Here is a 15,349-nt window from a genome sequence, read left to right as displayed (position 1 = left end):
GAGCACAATGGAGGGGTTTGAGCAGAGCACAATGGAGGGGTTTGAGCAGAGCACAGCGGAGGGGTTTGAGCAGAGCACAGCGGAGGGGTTTGAGCAGAGCACAGCGGAGGGGTTAGAGCAGAGCACAGCGGAGGGGTTTGAGCAGAGCACAGCGGAGGGGTTAGAGCAGAGCACAGCGGAGGGGTTTGAGCAGAGCACAATGGAGGGGTTTGATTCTATCTCCTGAGCGCAATTACCAAGGCCTGGTGGGGGGAACTGTATCAGAGAGCCACAAAGCATTGAGCCGGTGTCCACCCATGGTGCTTCACCACACCTCTCTAGAGAGGCCAGAGCCAGGAGTTTCAAGTGATGTGTGATTATTGTTGCCTTGGCAGCCTGTCCTCATATTATTTTGAGCTGTCGCTCCCTCTCTTTCCCTCTCGCCGACTCCATCGATCTCCAGTGGACATGATGAATGATTTCAGTTGCCCGCTTGACTACATGGTGAGAGGAAAGCTGATAATGACTACTTTACCATCGCCATCACGCCTCCCCCCATTCACTCCTAAAGCTGTGTGTTTGTGTGTGTGTGTGTGTGTGTGTGGTGCACGCGCCTGCATCACTGCTCTTGTGTAACACAGCTCTGAGATTTATGATTGCCTTCCAGCAGTACATCGACATATAGACAACTGTTACAGTGAGTGTTTGTTGTGTATGTTAATGAGAGCGAGAGAGAGTTTCTCTGCGTCTGTGTGGGTGGGCTGATAGTTTCTCTTTTTTGCTCACTTGAATAGAACTTAGCTAATTTTGGGTGTCATTAGTAATATGAATGTTTCGTGGGATGGTCTGAGTCTTTGCCTTCTGGTGCCCAGTGTCCCAGATGGTTGATTCGTCGTCATGGCAAATAAACTGATATGTAATGTTGATTCATTGGCACAGTATCCCCTTCAGTAGGCAGGCCCGGGCCCCGGAGTCTCTGTGGGCGTAAGCATGCTGAGTTTCATGTTTCGCCGCCTAAGGAGACGGAAATGTACATTTATATCCTGTAATATACACGGTTTGTCCTTTCTTTAACTCATTATTAGAATACAAAGAATATGTCATTATTATTCAGAGCCAACGGAGCATACATTTATATTTTTTGCTGACATCGTGCCCAGCCAATCCCTCGGGACACCACACCCACACACGAGGGCCCCCAGGGACCGGAGTTGTTCCTGACCACATGCCCTGATGAGGAAACCCTGAGTTCATGTGGTCAGGAAAAACTCCTGGCCCCTTACTCAAACATGTCAGTGATAGTACTTCAATCAGGTGTCATGAGCAGATTGCTGCTAGAAGAAGGAGAAGGTGGTCGTTGGGCCAGAGGATCAAAGAGCAGGTGAATGACCAGGGAGCCGTTTACTCTCAAGGGCCCGGCACTTGGGAGGTTGTACTGTAGAAATGAGCATGATGACTTATAGCTGTGGACATGATGCCGCTTGATCGATGTCAGTTGTGGTGGCTGACGCCACCTTCTCCTTATGTTTGAAGAAACATAGGACACAATTCTGGTGTTTGTGAAAAGTGATGGCAAACATTATCTTCCACCGTAATTCATCGATTGGATGGATACATTACAATTGAACATTTGTCCTGTGTGTTGTTGCGAAGGATAACATCCTTATTGAACATTGTGTCTTACTCTGATGTAGGCGGATATAGACTATCTTACTCCTTGTCTATTTGATGTCGTCCCGATGTTGTCTGGCTGAAGTGCTGGTTATCCTTTTTACTGTCACAAAACACTTCTTACAATGTTATTCTGTCTGAGCCCCAGTGTTTATCAGATTTTCCCGAGCAATAGCAAGGTGTAGATAGCTGCTCTGCTGAATGGGCACGGCAGTTTTGTGTATGTATGGCAAAAATATATGTTTCTTTCTCTCCCACCTCCCTTGATCTTGTCACTTGAGTCGACGGTCCGTGTGTGTGTGGTATACACCAGTTTGCCAAGCGACTGTGAAGTGTAAGAAACGGACGGTGCGTGAGCAATGCAGACCCGTGACTGACTAGCTAGCTACTGCATTGCTCTGTGCTCTCTCCCAGAAAAGATTGAGTTACGGGAGCAGTGTATTTGTCTGTAATATAAACTGCAGCTCCAGCAAAAGGGCATTTTACTGTGGTGATTTAATGTGAATGGCACTTAAAGGTAAAGTCCCCTGCATGTTTAAACATATCTGAGTGGAGGAGAACCAAAGGCCTGTTATCTGTCCTTGATTAAAGGCCCAGTGCAAATCCAAAATGGGATCTTCCTGAGTTTTAATGTATATATTTCAACGCTATGAAGTCAGAGTAATACTATGGTGAGATTTCTGCCTGTTTTGGAGGAATGGGAGTTTTGGCCTGCCTGGTGACATAACCATGCGGTAAACGAGTTAATAGACCAATAAAAAAAGACCATTCCAAACCTCTCTACCAATAACAGCTCGTTTTCAGAAGTCCCCTCCCCACTCAGACCACTCCCATACACTCCAAGCTAAATTCATGCTTGAGTAATTGCTCTTTGCTAAGAGACTATTGTTGTTTATTTTTACCATTTTAATTGAAAACAATCACCGTAAGGTGCTTAATTGTTACCCAGAAATAATTTGATATTGAGATAAAAACAGCTGCATTGAGCCTTTAATAATCAAACTTGTTAGCAGATAAGAAATAACAGCAGGAGACAACCACAGACATTGACATTTATGAGTCCTCTCTATCTCGTCTCACCAAACACAAACAACATAGGCAAGAAGAAAGGCGTGTCATGTAACCTGTGATATGTCTCTCTCCCCTGCCATGGCCTCTTCCCTCTCTCTATCCTCCTTTTTCTCACCCACTCCCCCTCCCTGTTTTTCACCATATCCCATATCTAAATCTCTCTCTTTCTCTTCCTCCCTCCTCTCTCTCTCCAGGTATGTGGTCGTTCTCTGTGTCCGAGCTGGCTGTTCCGGGGGCGGAGGTGGGCCGTATCTCGGCAACAGATGCTGACCTGGGCGACAATGCCAAGCTGGAATATACCATCCTGGAGGGAGAGACGGGGAACACCTTCAACATCAGCGGAGCCAACCAAGAGGCTGTGATCACACTGAACAAGGTGAGAGGGAAGATAGATGTGGGAGTAAGCGAGGGAACGTGTTTGGTGTTACCCGAGAGAGAGGGTTGGAGGGAACGAGGGAGGGCGGAACAGGGTGTAATAATGGAACAGATGATGAGGAGGAGGAGAGAGAGGAAACAGGTGAGCCTGCAATGCTGGATATCTAGTGTTTTCTCTGTGAGCCAGACGGCCATATCTGTGTGTGTGCTTGTTGAATCAGCTCACATTTGCCTTGATGCTGTCTGATTCTAGATGATTCCCCCCAGAGCTGACTGTCACTCTGGGTTATCTACTAATGAAGACATGTGGTTGGGGATGAGAGCTGACACTGTGTTTGTTGCGTGGAACATGTGTGTGTATGTGTGTCTGTCTCACGCGTTATTACTCACCTGTGAGTGGGCCTCTCTCACGTGTGATGTTGATGTTGACTGACATCAATAGCAGCAACACCAAAGACCTCTAGTCTGTCTCAGAGACACGCATGAAATATGCTATTTGAAGCTAAATTAGCCTTTCAAAGAAGCGCATACACAGTGTGTGAGTGATAAAAATATACCCTGCTCTTTAATATAGCCTGTCACTTAGATCTGAGATATGAGAGACTCTGAGGCGCCTCTGATGGTCATCCAGTGTGAATGTGTTTTACTGAGTGTGTGTGTGTGTGTGTGTGTGTGTGTGTGTGTGTGTTTGTGTGTGTGTGTGTGTGTGTGTGTGTGTGTGTGTGTGTGTGTGTGTGTGTGTGTGTGTGTGTGTGTGTGTGTGAGTGTGCCTGCGGATGTGTGTGTCACTGTGACAGCCCCCCCCCCGGGGTTTGTGAGATGTGTTAAAAAAGCCTTGGCCAGGGGTAGGGTTGTAGAGGATTTCCAGGCCTGGGATGTGTTACGTTGATAAGAGAGAGAGGGGAGGGAGGGAGGGGGGAAGAGACAGTGAGAGGTGGAGAGGGAAGGGGAAACAGAGAGAGGTGAGGGAAAGGGGTGGGGGCACTAAGGTATAAAAGGACTGGATACTGCGTCCAAGATGTCCGACCGTTGTTTGCAACGTAATCTACTCACGTTTGCACACGGCAATTCGTGGACCGTCTATATCCATGTTGCATCTGGTTTACATGACCCAACATCACATGCGCACTAGCACTCAGTGAGCACAGGGCAGCAAGCAGCGACGATGTTGTCACGTCATCCATAAACATGGCAGACATTGGGTGAAAATAAGATTTTAAAATCTTCGGGGATACAAAAAAAAAAACGGCCTCAGCGACAATTATTTGAATTATTCAATGGATGTTTTGTGGACTAAGGTCATGACTCAAGTGTCTTATTTGGAATTTTCAAATCTGACTTCTCTATGTGGCTGTCAATGGAAATTGTATTTCTTGTCTGGGCGTCAGTTAAACTGTGGTACTGAAGCAAGACTGTAGGTGCAGTCGAAACCGTGCTTCAAGACCAGAACCCTGGCCCCTTGGGTCGGGGTGTGTGTGTGTGTGGGGGGGGGGTGGATGGATGGATGGATGGAAGGAAGCCGGGAGGAAAAAGAGAGTGAAATTAGTGAGACAGCCAGAGCAAAAACAGATGGAAGAGATAGTGAGAAAAAGAGGAGAGAGAAAAGAGAGAGAGCACAAATGAAGTGGAAAAACACACCCAAAGGAAGACAGGCAGGCTGAAAAATCGAGGTTTGTTTGAGAAAAAAACAACCGAGTTCGAGAGAGAGAAATAGAGAGAGCAATAACATAGAGAGAATTTCTAAGCAGCATCCGGCAGAGGGAGATAGAAGTGATCAATTCACAGTGTGCTCAGTCACTGGAGAAATGAGAGGGAAAATGACTTGTAAACAAATGCACACCTCCTCTCACATCCCTCTCCTATCTCCCCTCGGATTCCGACTCCATTGCACTGAGGACGCCAAACAAAACCTAAAATTATTTGTCCAATATGCAACGTTGTCTCCCTCCTTCCCCAAAAAGATATTCTGGAAAGAAATAGAAGAGATGGACATTTTTATGTCCGTCTTCTCTAGTGCTCTTCCAAATTGGCTCAGGGAACACACGGTTGTCGTTGTGACAGAGGGAGGATAAGAATGATAGGTGGGCGCTAGGTAGGTGGGTGTAGCTGAGAAAAAGACTTGAGGAGGTTACAAGGGATTTAGCCGTTCAGAGAATCCACACGTAACTAATGGAAAACATAGAAGATACCACAGTAATAGAAAAAATAAACAAAGCCTAAAAATGGAGCTAAGCTCCCGCCACGATTTGCACAACAACAAAAAGTGTGTTTGGGAATGTGTTGTATGTGATGTGTGTGTGTGTTGAGGTTTGTGTGTACTGAATCACTCACTGTCGATGGCCAGTTTGTCTGTAGGGAAGGGGGGGGAAAAGGGAGGGGTTTTGTGGGAAGCGATGATCTCTTTGCCCTTGAGGAAAATATTTCCAACTGGAACAATCTCTGCTACCACTGAGTCTACCCTGACCTCGATGTGGGAAGAATCTTTCTACCGTTGATCTTAGACTTACAGCCACACACACATCCGCACGGACACACACACACACACACACACAGGCACACTGGAATACATACACAGGCGAACACACAGACACAGACACAGACACAGGCGCACGTGCGCCCGGGCACAAACACACAAACATTGTTGACCTTGGCTGGCAGCTATATCGTTGTTAACAATCAGTGGGATGCGAAAAAGGTGGTGTGAAGGAAGGTGTGAAGGAATACGGTCATTTGTTTAAAAACGATGGTGGCGCCTTCCTAAAAGAATGAGGTTCAGCACTGTGTGATGTGACAGATGACGGGGTGTGTGTGTGTGTGTGCGTGTGTGTGTATCTGTCAGGGACAGACAGCGACAGGCCCATAGGCAGTGGTAGAGAGTGGAGAGGTGGGGTGAGGTGAGGGTGGTGGAGGGTTAGCCAGGGACGTGCAGGGAAGCTGGGTCGTTAACACTCTGGCAGTCAGTCTGGGTAAAGACTGGGGACTGCCTGTCTCTTATCACTGCTTATTCACAGTCAGTCTCCCAGGGCCACAGCAAACTCTCTCTCTCTCCATATCTCTCTCTCTCTCTCTCTCTGTCTCTATGTCTCTCCCTCACTCTCCCTATGCCTCTCTCTTTCTGTTTCCCTTTCTCTCACTCTCTCTCTCTCCCTCCCTTTGTCATCCCCTCACTCATCCTCCTCCTCTCCTTTTCTCTTTTCTCAGGGGCCATTTTGTTGGATACTAGCAGTTTTTGTCTCAGTCTGACTCATTGTTGTGATTCTCCCTCTTAACTGCCTGGGCATAGGTCACTCTAATTCAACCTCTAAACGGTGGCCGGGGATTTGAAAAATGGACAACTATTCATTTATAGGCTTATATGAGCACACCAGTATGTTTTTTGAAATGGGGTTTTCTGAGGGCAGTGGATTGAGATGAGATCTAGCCCCTGTGCACACAGGCCTAAATGCAGAGAAAGGGAAGGTTCGAAGCCAATAGAATGTGTTTGGAATTGGGAACTACATTTTGGCATCCAATCTCTCAAGTCTTAAATTGACAGCACTTCCACCCTCATACTGTTGTGTTTGGTACAAACTACAGGTCTACCGGGTAAACATCTCAATACCATTGATGTTAAATATATATATATATATACCTGAGCCATCAAGTGAACTTAGGTTTACAATAAGGCTTCTTCTCTGTAAATAGTTCCTAGTTCCTTGTTACTGCTCTGCAAAGCTGCCACCCAGTGGTGGATATAACAGCTGTAATCGGAGACAGTTAATTGACATTGTGCCCTCTACTCACCTGTGGTAGTGTAGGGGTGGTAAGAAAACTTCAAACTGACCTTTAGAACCGCTACCCCCTAGGCACTTTTAGGAATGTGTAACCTACCCTGTCAGAGGTCAAGGTGGAGCTATTACTATATTGCATATACCTACGGTATCCAATCCTTACACATCGACATGAAGTCAAGAGCTTGGGACTATAAGGTTCTATCTGCAAAAAGATGATTCAGAGATAAGTGGCTTTCAAGTTCCAAAGTTCCAAACCATTGGTTTGAAATGGTGTTAGACATGTTTAGGTTGTATTTTTAAATGTATTCACACCACTTAATGTTTTCCACATTTTTTTGTGTTTCAGCCTGAATTTAAAATGGATTAAGCACAATATCCCAGAATGTCAAAGTGAAATTAGGTTTTTTGAAATGTTTACAAATCAATTAAAAATGAGAAGCTGAAATGTCTTGAGTCCGTAACCATTCAACCCTTTTGTTACGGCAAACCTAAATAAGTTCAGGAGTAAACATTTGCTTAAGTCACATAATAAGTTGCATGGACTCTGTGTAACGGCGTTCTTCGTTTGTCGAAAGAGAGTCGGACTGAAATGCAGCGTGTTGGTTACTCATGTTTTTAATAGAACAAATGACGATACATGAAATAACAAAAACAACAAACGGAACGTGAAAAACCTATACAGCCTGTCTGCTGAACACTAACACAGAGACAGGAACAATCACCCACGAAATACAAAGTGAAACCCAGGCTACCTAAATACGGTTCCCAATCAGAGACAACGAGAATCACCTGACTCTGATTGAGAACCGCCTCAGGCAGCCAAACCTATGCAACACACACCCCTAATCAGCCACAATCCCAATAACTAAAAAACCCCACTAAGAAATACAACAAACATAAACCCATGTCACACCCTGGCCTGACCAACTAATTAACTAAAAAACAAAATACTAAGACCAAGGCGTGACACTCTGTGTTCAATAATAGTGTTTAACATGATTTTTGGAAGGACTTCCTCATCTCTGTACCCCACACAAACAATTATCTGTAAGGTCCCTCAGTCAAGCAGTGAATTTATAACACATATTCAACCACAAAGACCAGGGAGGTTTTCAATGCCTTGCAAAGAAAGGCACCTATTGGTAGATGGGTAAAAATAACAAATAAACAGCTGCCTATGATTGGGAATCATACCAGGCCAACATGGATATATAATTACCTAGATGACCCACCCTAGTCAAACCCCGACCTAACTAACAGAGAATAACAGGCTCTCTATGGTCAGGGCGTGACACCGCCAGACACTGGTAGATGAATTCACCTTTCAGCAGGACAATAATTTGAAACAAATCTACACTGGAGTTGCTTACCAAGAAGACAGTGAATGTTCCTGAGTGGCCGAGTTACAGTTTTGACTTAAATCTACCAGAATAATGGGCAAATGTTGCACAATCCAGGTGTGAAAGCTCTTAGAGACTTACCCAGAAAGACACTGCTGTAATGGCTGCCAAAGGTGTCTCTACAAAGTATTGACTCAGGGGTGTGAATACTTTTGTAAATTCATATTTCATTTTCAATACATTTGCTAACATTTCTGAAAACATGTTTTCACTTTGTCATTACGGTGTGCGTACATTTTTTAAATTCAGACTGTAGCACGACAAAATGTGGAATAAGTCAAGGGGTAGGAATTATGTACAGGTAGAGAACATTGAACAGAACAAGGCTAGGGCAAACTCTACATTTGGACAAAAAAATGCAGATAGAACCTTCTAGTCACACGCTCTGGAAGTGCCTAAGGGTAGTAAAGGCCTAGTTGAGTCCAGAGTGTGCTGACTACACAGCTGCATGCTACACAGGTCTATGACACTGATCCTCAGCAACATTTGGAGTTCAATGAGAAATTGTCCTCAGTTGGTAGAGCATGGCACTTGCAAAGCCAGGATATGATTTCAAATGTACGTACGCGTGACTGTAAGTCTCTTTGGATAAAAGTTCCTGCTTAATAATATATGCTACATCACAAAAGACGATCATCTTCCCCCAATATATACATTCCCTGATTTCACTCAAGGTATGTTTTTGGGGGGGGGGGGGGGGTTTGAGCTGTGTAAACCTTCTATTCATATATCTGTGTGATTCCACCTAGGGACACTTTAATTCCATTGGTTAGCCATTATTTCCATATGCTCTCACTTTAAACGGCTGGCTGATCCACGGTCACCGGCTAGCAGCGCTCCGAGGATTATCTGTGTTTGTTTTCTCACTGAGAAGAGAGATTGTACTAATCTCCTCGGAGAGAAGGAGAGGGAGAAAGGAAGAGCAAGAGAGAGAGAGAGAGAGAGAGAGAGGATAGAACATGGGACATGGACGCGAGAGAATGGGAGATGGGAGAGAGAGAGAGAGAGGGGATAGAACATGGGACATGGAAGCGAGAGAATGGGAGATGGGGGAGAGAGAGAGAGAGAGAGGGGATAGAACATGGGACATGGAAGCGAGAGAATGGGAGATGGGGGAGAGAGAGAGAGAGAGAGAGAGGGGATAGAACATGGGACATCTAAGCGAGAGAATGGGAGATGGTAGAGAGAGAGAGGGAGAGGGGGGGGATAGAACATGGGACATGGAAGCGAGAGAATGGGAGATGGGAGAGAGAGAGAGAGAGAGAGAGAGAGGAAAAGAGAAACAGAGGGATGAAAGAGAGAGAGGAAGGGAGAATGAGGATGCGAGAGGAAAAGGGGATATACCCAAAATATAGGGATGAGTATACAGACAGAGGGCAGAGGGAGAAAACGAGAGGAAGGAAGGACATAAACAGAGTGAGTGACAGAAAGGAGGGAGAGAGAAAGAGCAAAGTGTGGAGAGATTTAGAGGATACTCTGTTCCAGCAATACTAAAGTTGCATGTCTGTCTGCAAAATTGCTCAGAGCTAAGTCTGCAATCTTAAGTGAGTAGTCAGACAAAGACATAATCTTGATGTAAAATGTTGAGAATTGAGTAAAACCCCACATAGGCTACGCCAGCAGGATAGAGAAGGCTCTTATACAGCACCATGCAGTTAAAGAGATCATTTTTCACTTGCATATTCCCCTACGGTAAGATGGAAACGCTGGCTACACATATACAATAGCTGCAAAGTAGTTGGATTCAGATCATTTAAAGCCTCACTGATCAGCCCCCCCCTCACACACACACACACACTGGTTAGTTCATTAATTCCATGCTTAGTCTGTAGCAAAAGGCAATTGTTACAGAGAAAGAATTAGAATTTCAAAAAATAGTGAGTGCAGGACAGGACAAGAGAAGGTTTGAGAGTGAGTGAGTGAGAGTGAGAGTGGGAGAGTGAGAGTGAGAGAGTGAGAGAGTGGGAGAGTGAGAGTGGGAGAGTGAGAGTGGGAGAGTGGGAGAGTGAGAGTGGGAGAGTGAGAAAGTTAGAATGGGAGGTAGAGAGAGAGTGGGAGGAAGAGAGAGAGTGAGAGGGAGTGGGAGAGTGGGAATGAGAGAGAGTGAGAGATCCAGAGGGAGAGTGGGAGTGAGAGACAGGGAGAGTGATGGGCATGATACACTAGCACAGGATGCCGCGTGGTGAAACACAGCTTCTCATTCATTTTGATGGAAAGATAGTGGTGAGAAGCAGAGAGGGCGGTGACCTTTGGGTGGTGCGAAGGTGGCGTGGGATGCGGTGAAAAACCTTTCCCAACTTTATGCAAATAACCAGTGGCGACCTCTGGACAATGACCAATCATATCGAGTGGTTCCCCTGACAAATGTGACGCTATGCGACCCAAGTTGGAGACTTTCTTCAGCAAAGATGGCTGACAGAAATACCAGGGTGGAAGCAAATGCAAGTGATTATAGCGTCATAACGAATCATGCATAAAATTGTACAGTAAACAGGAATATGTTAGTTAACGACAAATAATTATGCATATTTTTTTTATCATAAAGTTAATTTACAAAAATTGCGATTTAGCAAGCAAGCTGGCTAGCTTTATGCATATGAAATTGTAATTCTGGTTGTTTAATGTTTTACGGACTCTACCAGCAAACCAGGCTGTCGTCTTGTGAAACAGTGCATGTAAAGAATCTAGCTAGCTAAAGCATTTACTGCAAATCGAATGTACAATTTTGTAGGCTTACCTTTCTGATATTTGCCTCGCAGATAGATGAAATAACATAGCTAGCCATGTTCTTGCTTATTGTGCAGTGGAGGATAAAAATACCTGTATGCCCATGGATGTGTAGCTAGCTATGTAGCCGATCTGTGTATGGACCCTAAAGCGTTTGGTATACATATTAGTTCAGAACCTAGCTATGAACCTCAGCTATCATAGGCAGTTGTATCAACTTCAAAACAGTCTCAATGACATTAATGAAGCCTATGGACTGAGTAGAATATAATATAACTCTGTGTCAAGGATGCAAGTCATATATACATGTAGTTATTACCATGCATGAGATCCCCACATTGTAGCCTGTACATTTAATATATTCACTGATCATGTACTCTACTTTGGAAAATAGAGGTGCAGTTCAGGTGTGAATGTCTTTGAGATTGTTTTTCAGTCATATCCAATACCAGGAGTATCAAATTCCAGTCTTTGAACGATGCTGAGTCTGTATGTATGTATTACAATTATACACTTCAACAGTGTTTAACAATCTTGGTCCTGGGACATCAACGATTACACATTGTAACTATGCAATAGACTAGAAACATGATTTAACTAGTTAAAGGCTGATTTGTAATTCATATATACCGAAACATCATTTAAAAAAACAGTACGCTACACTGCTTATGCATCACGCAAATACTCTAAAACCGGCTCATCTCAATATCTAATCCCCTTCATCTGCATTGATCTGATAAACACAGGATAGGTGTAGTATTTCATCAAATGAGACTTCATTTTAACCAGTAGAGAATGTGAAACGCTTTATTGAAAGAAGTTCATTATCCAAGTGTTATAAATACATGCATTATAAGTATTATCATCGTAATAGTATAAATACACGCTCAATCTGTACTTCAATGCACATCTGTTGTGCGTTATAAAAACAGAGGAAGAAAGAGGAAGAGAGGGAGGTGCAAAAGACAGAAAGGGAAAGAGGTAAGAACATAGGAGCAGGGAAGGTAGCATATGATTAATGAATCACAGTGCTACCCAAATATTCTCTCAGTTCATCACAATTACATAATAGTGTCTCGAGTCAGCCCGAAGGTTACCTTAAAAGCAGGTGAGGTGGCGATGATGGGACTGGGGGTTGGCATCCTCTCTCACATCAAAACACATCTGCAGAGTAGAGGCAGATGGAGAGAGATGTATTATTTATTTTTTATTCTAACGTTGTTATTCATCGTAAAAATCAGGACGTGAAATGCAAAACTGACCTTGGATCATTAACTCTGGGACTACTACATCTCTATCTCTATTTCAATGTAAAGGATCTCTTTAAAAATACTTCCTGTTGACCTGACCAATTGACCTCTCACCTCTGATCATGCTGTGCCCTCTATGTAGCCAGTTCAGATGCGGGAGGGGTTCACCGACACAGCTGATATAACCTAGAGGATTTAGGGAGAAGAGGAGAGAGGGATGAAGTGAGGAAGGGAGACTGTTATTGAGAAAATAAGGTAGTTAAAGAGACAGTGTTCAACAGAAATCTGTGTGTGTGGCCTCACCTGGATTCCACACCACTCTAAGTGGCTGCAGAGAACTTTATGCTGAAAACATGAACGGACACACGAGGACAAACAATATAGTGTAGTTATAGGAATAATGAAGTGTTATACACCTGAACCTGCTTACTGCACAACACAATCCATTCATCAGATTGATACATGAGTGTGTAGGTGTGGGTTATAGGGTGTTCTACATTTTTTTTCAATATGGGTGATTTAAAATAGCCTGTTTTGTTTTTGTACAGACGTCACACCCTTACCTAAACAGCACCCTCACCTAAGAAGTAGACATCAAAGGGAGAGAAACTGGGAAATGAATAACTGCAGTTGATGTAGCTAAGTAAATGGAAGAATACTCTCATTGCAATGTGAATGGCTCTTAAAAGAGCCTTTGGTTGTGCATAGTGTAGTCTATGGTGTTGCCAGGGAACAGCACCCTCTTTCGAAGAGGTAGGAGGCGAAGATCTCCCACACGGATTGCCTCCCCTGCTGTGTTGTTGGACCCCATCCTTGAAACATCCTGCTGAGCAGTAGACTTCTCCTCTGGCACACAGCGGCGAGCCGCAGATCCCCTCCTGGTCCTCGTGTCCATCCTCGTGAAGTTATGCAGGACACAGGTAGCCTTCACACACCTGAATTCCTCCAGGAGGCAGTCCCAGATGGCCCTGGTCACCCAACCTTGCAGTGCCCTACACGTTAACCGTAGGCAATCGTTTTGAAGGAATCTCCAGTTACAAGGTATCTGTAGGAATATAGAAGACAATGTAATTATTAGAGACATTTACATCACCAGGTCATTGTGGATTACGTTGGATTGATAGATGCATGGACACACATATGTGCATGTGTAGCATGTGTCAATAGCAGGATCATGTCAAGGATAGCATAGCATCACAAATTAATATATAAATACCACTTGAAGCTCGATGATGAGTTGATAATTTGAATCAGCTGTGCAGTGCTAAGGCAAAAACAAAAATGTGCACCCCTTTAGGACCCCAGGACCAGGACTGAGAACCACTGCTCTTCATTGGGCCCTCTTCATCCGCAGACAGCTCTCTTTATCTGAAGCCAGAAAACCTCACAAGAAATGACTGAATATTATGTTGCTATCATCTCCGTCCTTTATTCTAGGGACTGGAACTACTCAAAAGTACCTGCCCTATCCAGAATAGCCTCCTCTCTCACTGACAGTTGGGGCTGCTATCCTTTCACCCTCCTCCATGGCTGTTAGCTAGCTACCTACAAATGTATTTGGAGTTTGTTGTTTTACAGTGATAAATACATCAAGATAGCTAGCTAATATGAAGTTAGGTAGATGGTGGTATTTCATTCACTTGGCTAGCTATCTATACAGTATGTGAAGTTGGCTAGATAGCTAGCTAGCCAACCAGCTATCTCATTTAGCAGCTCATCTGAGTTTGCCTGCACTGTAGCTAGTCTAATAATGCATTTATTTAAAAAAACCAGCGAGAGTGGCAGAGAGAGTGGGAGACTGAGAGAGTGTGAGTGGAAGAGTGAGAGAGAGAGATGGAGATGGAGAGAGAAAGCAGCATATAGGATGAGGAAGTGAGACAGAAAAAGGGAGGTGGTGGTTGTGATAAGTGCTTTCTCTAAGCCTGAGCGAGAGAAAGAGATGAGTGTGTGTTCTGGGTGTCAGAGATGGACCTCTACACACTAGGATGGGAGTGGAGACTGTGATGGAGTGCATGGGAGAGAGGGAGGGCGGGAGGAATGAAGGGAGGAGGAAGGGAGGGAGTGGGTGATAAGTGTGTGTTCACAGTGTAAGTGACATCTCTCCTCCTCAGACAGATTGTCTCTCTCTCCCTCTAATGGGATCCTGTTAGAGAACCTTTCTCTCTGTCTACCCCCTCACTCCCTCTCTCTCACTCTCCCTGGCTCTCTCTCTCTCTGACATTTCCCTTTTTCCTGCTTCGAAATCTTTCCGGTATTGCCTATATTTCAATATCTGTGCCCTTCAATTCCCCTTTTCTCACTGCATCGTTTTTAATCAATCTCTGTCCTGTTAAGATTACAGATTTCTTGTAAGAGAATGCAGTTCTTTACAACTGTGAGAAAAAAAAGAAAAAAAGAGGGGAGATCAGAAAGAAGAGAAAAATATCCATATTTTCCTCCAAGAGGGACATTCAAAGATAGTTTTTTTCACTCATGCGTTGAATATTGCTCATACCAAATCACTCTATTTATTCCTAGTCCAGTCCAGTCTGTATGTTTCTGCCAATCATACTGACTCCATCCAATATTGGCATGTAAGAAAACCTCAGAACGCTGTTTTTAACCAAACCCAGCCGTGTCGCTCTCCAGAATGTAATCAAGGTAGGGCTTTGCCCTCACTAGCAATCACCTCTCATGATCTGATCAGAGACGAGTTCATTCCTAGAGGAACCCACCTGCTAAGAGAAACCACAATGAGCAACCAGCCAGAAAGATAGACAGGCAGACAGTCATAACATCTCAGCAGATGCCAGATTCAGACGAGATTGGAGCTGTATCATGAAACCCTCACAGCTTCCTACTTGTCTGACTACATCTGTGAATGTAGTAGCATGGGTACATGATATGCCTGTACGTAACCAGGTCAATGCATCATACTTGATGCTGATGCTTAAGTTTCTACCACTGAATAAAACATACCTTTGCGAAATGTCAATATGATTTTATTTTCACAGTCAAGGTGAGCTTATTGCATTTGTATGGAAATGTGTATGTTTCCACACCATACCCAGGAGCATACATGAGAATGTGAGCACATTAACTTCCGGTGTTGTAAAGGGAAAGC

General features: G+C 44.2%; 1 protein-coding gene across 1 annotated transcript in view; it reads left to right on the top strand.

The window, feature by feature from the left end:
* Positions 1–15,349, top strand: part of LOC135558980 (cadherin-24) — an 84,037-nt gene that overhangs the window by 49,287 nt on the left and 19,401 nt on the right. Inside the window, exon 5 of the mRNA XM_064993254.1 lies at positions 2,916–3,097. Within this exon, the coding sequence (XP_064849326.1) occupies positions 2,916–3,097 (182 nt within the window). The remainder of the gene's footprint in view (positions 1–2,915; positions 3,098–15,349) is intronic.

The sequence above is a fragment of the Oncorhynchus masou genome, chromosome 17 (assembly GCF_036934945.1).
Source record: "Oncorhynchus masou masou isolate Uvic2021 chromosome 17, UVic_Omas_1.1, whole genome shotgun sequence".
In the NCBI taxonomy this organism is placed as follows: domain Eukaryota; kingdom Metazoa; phylum Chordata; class Actinopteri; order Salmoniformes; family Salmonidae; genus Oncorhynchus; species Oncorhynchus masou.
The sequence above is the reverse complement of the archived record's forward strand: the minus strand, read 5'-3'. Positions and strand labels throughout refer to the sequence as shown.